The sequence below is a fragment of the Coptis chinensis genome, chromosome 3, assembly GCF_015680905.1.
Source record: "Coptis chinensis isolate HL-2020 chromosome 3, ASM1568090v1, whole genome shotgun sequence".
NCBI classification, from domain to species: domain Eukaryota; kingdom Viridiplantae; phylum Streptophyta; class Magnoliopsida; order Ranunculales; family Ranunculaceae; genus Coptis; species Coptis chinensis.
The window spans coordinates 17,851,793-17,858,190 of record NC_141458.1 but is presented as its reverse complement, the minus strand read 5'-3'; the positions used below and the strand labels follow the sequence as shown (position 1 = coordinate 17,858,190).

The window sequence follows — 6,398 nt, the reverse complement described above, 5'->3', positions numbered from 1 at the left end:
ATTCAGACCTCACCGTCCACGAAAGGCTCATCCCCTCCGTTGCCTTGGAGATGTTAGGGGCAGCTAAGTTTGCCCCCAAGTTGAATTCGGACCTCATCGTCCGCGAATGGCTCATCCCCCCGCTGCCTTGGAGATGTTCGGGGCAGCTCAATTTGCCCCCAAGTTGAATTCATACATCATCGTTTGCGAAGGGCTCACCACCCCCCACTTGTCCTGGAGAGGTTTGGGGCAGCTCAGTTTGCCCCCAAGTTGAGTTCGAACCTCATGCCTGTCAACAGGTGTATAATCTGCGAAAGAGGAAAAAGAACACAAAACGCTATACAAACCGAAAACTATGTACGGTTAGAATAATAGTGCTAACCTCATCCATTTACTGCCGCACTTCCATAGCCTGCACACCCTAAAAAGCAGAGGAGCTAGGCATTGCAATCTACAAGCCAACAGATCATAACTCTATTATAAAACCAAAATCTCCTGTTCCTGCATTCTCATTAGCAACATCCCAGCCCGGCTCATCTTGTTCTCCTTGCAATAACCACTGATCATTACAGTGTACATACACATTAGGTTTGTAACTATCACTTCGCACAAGCTTCAGAAATAGCCTAAATGCCTTCTCTGTCCATCCTTTCTTGCGAAACCCATCGATCAATGCCATGTGCATATAAACATTTGGTTTCCAACCTTTCTTTACCATTTCCTTTAAAACTTCAAAAGCCTGTTTAATGCGCCCAACGAAGGGCCCCACGGTCTTTGCGTACTAGAATAACATTGCGGCATTACCTTCTGAAATACAATACTAGAAATTTGTCACCTCGTCCCCAGAACAGAAGTGTTAATCTCGAAAGGGATGCTAAATTCACCTTGTATCGACAAAGCAAACATTAAATCGTAAAGTCCTTCTTACGCCGGCACTGGAAGGCCAGTTGGTGGCTCGTAGCCGCGGATCTACAAATGGAACTATTGATAGCCTGCTGAAATCAGATTCTATTCCTAGATGTTGCATTTTCCTGTACGTCCCTATGCACTTAGTCTCCAAGCCTACTTTACCATAGCCAGCAACAATACAGTTCCAAGAATCCGTTTCCCATTCACACGGTCCGTCAAAAAGTTTCTCCGCACACTACAACAAACAAGCTTATCTGCAACGCCATACCCCGTCGCTAAAAGTTCCAAAAAGCGTCGCAACTGATCAATTGCAATGCCAAACATGGCGTCACAAAGATGCTGCAAAAAAGTGTCACAAAAGCTAAATTGCAACACCTATAATGGCGTTGCAAAAGATTTTTAATTTTTGCAACGCCACACTTCATTGCTAGTAGTATATGTGCGTCGCTATTTCATTTTTCATAATTTAATCGGGTTTTAAACTATTTGCAACGACTGGCATCGCTAAAAACTACTTTGGGCAACACTATTTGGCGTTGCAAAAAGATGGCTTTTTAACTGCACCATTTGGTGTCGCTATAAGTTAACTTTTTAGATGCACTTTTCAGCGTCGCTATAAATTACCCAATTGCTACACTAGATATGTTGCTAATTGTTTAAACCAGTGTTGAAATGTCCTGCTTCTTTAATGGCCAGCACCTAAATCATACAAAATATTTTAATTCATATGAATTTGCAAAATTTTCCCAATTCAATTTATGTAGATAACAGTAACCACATTTCAATGCACAATGAGTCATAACAAAATATAATTCATTAATTAACATCATCCATTACAAAAGTATTTGAAACATCCACAATTATTGTTTGCCAATACATTGTATCACATATTCGTCAAAGCTAGATTTTTAGCAAAATTCCCAAATATCTGTAGACCGCCGTTTGAACAAGATCCATCCACATAATTTTCTTCGTTAGTCTATTGGCAACTGATCAATCAATCTGGTACAATAAATTAAGAAAAAAAATGTATAAGTAAACTTATCTGAAACATTAACAAAACAAAAATGCACTCAAGTAAGCAATGAATGTGAAAATATATTTTCCAAGTTAAACGTATAAACCTAGGAAGTAAATACCACTACGACTTAGCTTGCAACAATTGTTTAAATTCCCAACCTTTTATAGTATGAAAAACAATAATCTGCCTATGGTCAAAAGCTTATAAAGAAAGAAAGTGAAAACAGACAATAACCAATAGAGTTTGAATTGAACAACATGGAATTATAGGTAGGAGAAAGAAACAATGAGAACAGGAAGCCTACTATGTTCATCAAACAATAATATATGCTTTGGACTGAAAAAATTATAAGATGTACAGATTAATAATATTTACTCATAGTTGTCAAACTACCGTCTTGAAACAAGTAAGGAAGCAAAGACTAAAACACAAGTACCTCACATAGAAACACAGATGTCCTATGATGGATCATAAGATAAAGATGTATTACTTTAAGGTCATTACATTACATTTGTGGTATACACTAATCTTGTCAAAAAAGATATTGTAGATCATGCCTAATGCGTACTTGTGTAAATATTGTATGTCCTTAATATATCCCCTAATCAAACTATCAACTAATGAACTAGGCATAAAATCTCCACATGGTAGTATTCAATGCATAGTTGCTGACCAAAAGATACAAAAAGAAATCTACAAGACAATCTACAGTAGCAAGGATAGCAAACTACACTAGATCTTACTGCTCAAAATTCACAACCCATTTCCCTTCTAAAAATAGATAAAAGTCATACCCATATGGCGTTAGAGACAACTCGATCTTAATCTCATGTTGCATTTGTTCGGCCCTGCTACTTGTTCACTAGGCTGCAACAAGTCAAGCATAGAGACTACAATAAGTCTTAGAACCAAAAATGACTGCAGCAGAATGGAATGGTCAATGGAGGCAACTTACAAAGCAAGTTAGTTCTAGACCAAGAATATGCAAACCATGTATCAATTCGAATCAACCCTTGAAAACTTCTGACCACCTCTTCTGAACATCTAGTAAAATAGCAAAGAAAGATGTTATTGAAGATAATGCGTGGCTTGACCATGAAAAACACAATGAGTCAATAAAAATAACCTATACCCATTGCCAGTGAATGAAGCAAAAACATGTAACAAACATACCATAACCTATTGCCTGTGTCATGTCATCGGTCCTGCTCTTAATTAGATCAACAATACCAGCCTTCTGAAGAGGAGCAACACTATAAAGGGAGATAGCCACAAGATACCTTGTAACTTCAGAAAATATGTAAGAGACGTACCATAGGAGCGGAGTTTTCTTTGGTCTTTGGACTATTGGAGAAAGGCACCAGTAGAGAAAAATAAAAAGTTATATGGAGTTAAGCATCATAAAACTTTCAAAAGCCAAGTAACTATTTTCCATCTTTATCGCTTAAACTTAGACAACTCTATTTCAAAAGTTTAGCCTAGTATTTTTTTAGTAAGCATTTTCAGGCTATCTAGCATTTTTAGTTAGTCAATTCTAATATATAATCAAGATCTGGTAGATATGGCCACTCATTGTAACTTTTGCATGTTAAATGGAGTTTCATCCTAGTTTGCACTACCGTTGTCTCTAGAGTTGATTCTCCCAATCCCATCTAGACCAAAACATATGGAAAATGAATTCGCAACAATGCCAGAATTTGAAAAAAAAAATGCTAGGAGCAGATGACTTGTCCCTACCAAGACCAAATAACCATTAAGAGCCGCACCGTTAAGAAAATAACCAGTCTCAACCAAGCCACAGTTGCACCATCAAAGTAAATATAAGTGTTAACAATAGCTATATCTTGATAGAGTTTAAATTGCAAGACAAAAATGCTTTGAGATGTGACTCTAGGATAACATAGTAGATGAGGTTCCATTACAAAGATATTCAACTTGGTAAGGACATGTGTGGGATACTCTAGAACATGCACCTTGGCAATCACACGAACTGCTGTTGTAGGGGACACTTTTGCTTATTGACGATGATTTGAGATTCTAAATGTTGAAATCAAATCTCTGTGTTCACATGAATTGATTAAAAGGAAAGCAAATACTAGGGGTATATAAGTACTAGAAGTGACGTAGTTTGACAATCTTGTAAAAGAATAAATACCTTAGAGCTCCACACAAAGGCCAAGTAAGCAATTGGTCTCAATGAAAATATTAGCAACTAGACAATCTATTCCAGCTTGAGAATTACAAATGCTTCCAACATGTCACAAAACAATAGGTAAAACAGACCAAATCCCAAAAGCACCCAAGTACACCCACCTAAAACATAAATAGAAACTACAAAATTGAAAAATGCAACCAAACATGATATCCTAATCCTACCATTTAAATGCTGGAAACTTGATAAGATTTAAAAAGCCAAGATTTTGGTTCCAAAACAGTTATAATTAAAAAACAATCAACAACTAGTTTACCAAAATTAAATCAAACCCAATAAACAAAATTGAAAACAACACTCAAAAATCACCTCAACCACTTGCTCGAAAGTAAAAACAATCCCAGGACTAGATTGAACCACCAATATACCATGATTGTACACTACCATTTATTAAAGAACATCCACATTACCACCCAAAAAATTCAACGAAATCTATTCACCACAGAAAATTTAACACAATATATTGTACATCAAACAAAGCATTTCTAGCAATTAAGTTCACAAAATTAAAAACTAAACATAAACTTACTGATCCATGGATTAATTCACAACAAAAGACCTCATAAATAAGTTCAAAGAGTCTCAAAATGCAATTTGAATCCCGCCAACACACCCACAGGAGTGCTGTATTGACGTAAAAGTCCAATATTTCAACAAAATTATGCATTTTTTTAACTAATAACCCATTTCTATTTCACTGCAATCAAAAATTACCTGTATGATGAGAAGAGAAGACACTTTGTTTCAGCGTTAATGGTGCCACTACCTGCCGAAGTCGTCAATGTGGAAACATAGAGAAAAATCTGTTAATTGAACAGAGAGAGAAAATCTATTAGCTTTCAATTGAGAAGATCAATTAAGCTTTGAACTAAGAGATAACAAGTTTAACGGCGGTGGTGGTGGATTATAGAAAAGTCGGAGCTTACCTTAGATTTAACGGTGGTGGTGGAATATGCAAAAGTCGAAGTTTTAACGTGGTGGAGGATACCCCAAACTCTAATATGAAAGTTTTAACGTCGATGCTTTAATAGTGTTAAGGATTAACCAAAATTAAAGCTTTCAAATTCAATCAAAAGAAAGCAAAGAGATAATAACACCTTAGTTTTGATTGCGCCGGAGGAGAAGACGAAGAAGATTTTTTTTTTTGTATGAAGATGACTCGGTGGCAGTAAAGAAAAGAAGATGGTGGGAGAGGTTTTCCAATTTTTAGGGTTGGAATCCAATAATAAGAAAGGCCTGCGAGAAAATTTGGTTGAATTAGAATATCCCACCCCAATAAAAAGACCATCAGCGACACCATTATCATAGCAGCGAAGGTAAAGAGAAAAAACTTTATTTATTCTTTTACCAAAATAATTAATCACGCCTATTGCTCACGCAAAAGGCGTGGCAATAAGTAAGTTTAAATAAAGCTGAGGCGGACATAACGCAGAACTATTAGGGACGCCTACATGTGTCACAATAGATATCTTTTACCAACAAATTTTGAGCGCTGCAAAAGAGTGTGTTGCAACTGAACCTTTTTGTTGTAGTGCGCAAGGTCCAAGCACCCACACTTGCAGTACATTGACAACAATGAACTACTAACCATCTTATCAAATTCATAGTTTCTCCTAATTATCAGCCCATGAAAGGCCTTGCTCTCATAATCCTTTCCAGCATTCCCAAGAACATGAGAGCATGCAACTGATAACAATTCCATCTTGATCAATTCCAGATATTTGCATATCCCAAAACAAGTCTAAGCACTCATTAATGGAGCCACTTCTTGCATAGACACCGATGATCACTGTCCAAGAGATGATATCTTTGTTTGGTATTTCACAAAAAGCAACATGGGCTCCTTTAGTGCTCTCACCCATTGAGTACATCAACAACAGGGATGACTGCACATATCTAGAACACCCATTTCTGTTTTTTTAAAAATAACCATGTAAACATCCCCCTTTTAAGATATTGGCTAAATTACCACAAGCCAACTTCAATAGTCCTAAAGTTCAATTTTTCACCAGATTTATGCATTTCATGAAGACAACCCAAACCCTTATCACTCTCCTCATTCTGCACCTACCCACCTATAAGTGTAGTCCAAGCCACACCATCTCTCAACTCCATTTCATCAAACACGTACTTTAGAACCATCAATCACATTACCACATTTGGAATACATATAAACAAAAGAAGACCCAACTGCAGAATTACCCACAAACCGACCAAGCTTCAAACTCAAACTATGAACCATTTGACCCATCTCAATACACAAAAGCTCGACACAAC

The 6,398-nt window shown here is 36.8% G+C and overlaps 1 protein-coding gene across 3 annotated transcripts; it reads right to left on the bottom strand.

Annotated features, from left to right (window-relative positions):
* Positions 1-1,684: 1,684 nt before the first annotated feature.
* LOC147508361 (uncharacterized) lies at positions 1,685-5,460 on the bottom strand. 3 transcript variants are annotated; one of them, XM_086599129.1, is made up of 8 exons: positions 5,219-5,460; positions 5,048-5,117; positions 4,836-4,924; positions 3,223-3,253; positions 3,083-3,146; positions 2,865-2,953; positions 2,704-2,776; positions 1,685-1,890 (listed from the first exon to the last, which is right to left on the bottom strand). In XM_086599129.1, the coding sequence occupies exons 1-6, from the start codon at positions 5,425-5,427 to the stop codon at positions 2,916-2,918; spliced, it is 501 nt and encodes a 166-aa protein (XP_086455255.1). In that variant the 5' UTR covers positions 5,428-5,460; the 3' UTR covers positions 1,685-1,890; positions 2,704-2,776; positions 2,865-2,915. The 3 variants fall into 3 exon arrangements, 2 of the variants coding, with proteins under 2 accessions (XP_086455255.1, XP_086455256.1); XM_086599130.1 differs by having other exon boundaries at positions 3,083-3,143; XR_015216350.1 differs by having other exon boundaries at positions 2,865-3,253; positions 4,836-4,887; positions 5,048-5,460.
* Positions 5,461-6,398: the final 938 nt, after the last annotated feature.

What these genes read in the sequence shown, in the direction of transcription:
- LOC147508361 (XM_086599129.1), bottom strand. Translation starts at nt 5,427, where the DNA reads ATGATAATGGTGTCGCTGATGGTCTTTTTATTGGGGTGGGATATTCTA. An exon ending in AAGAAAACTCCGCTCCTATG is followed by an intron (nt 3,147 to 3,222) that starts GTACGTCTCTTA and finishes GCTCCTCTTCAG; the next exon opens with AAGGCTGGTATTGTTGATCT. An exon ending in GACACAGGCAATAGGTTATG is followed by an intron (nt 2,954 to 3,082) that starts GTATGTTTGTTA and finishes CTATTTTACTAG; the next exon opens with ATGTTCAGAAGAGGTGGTCA.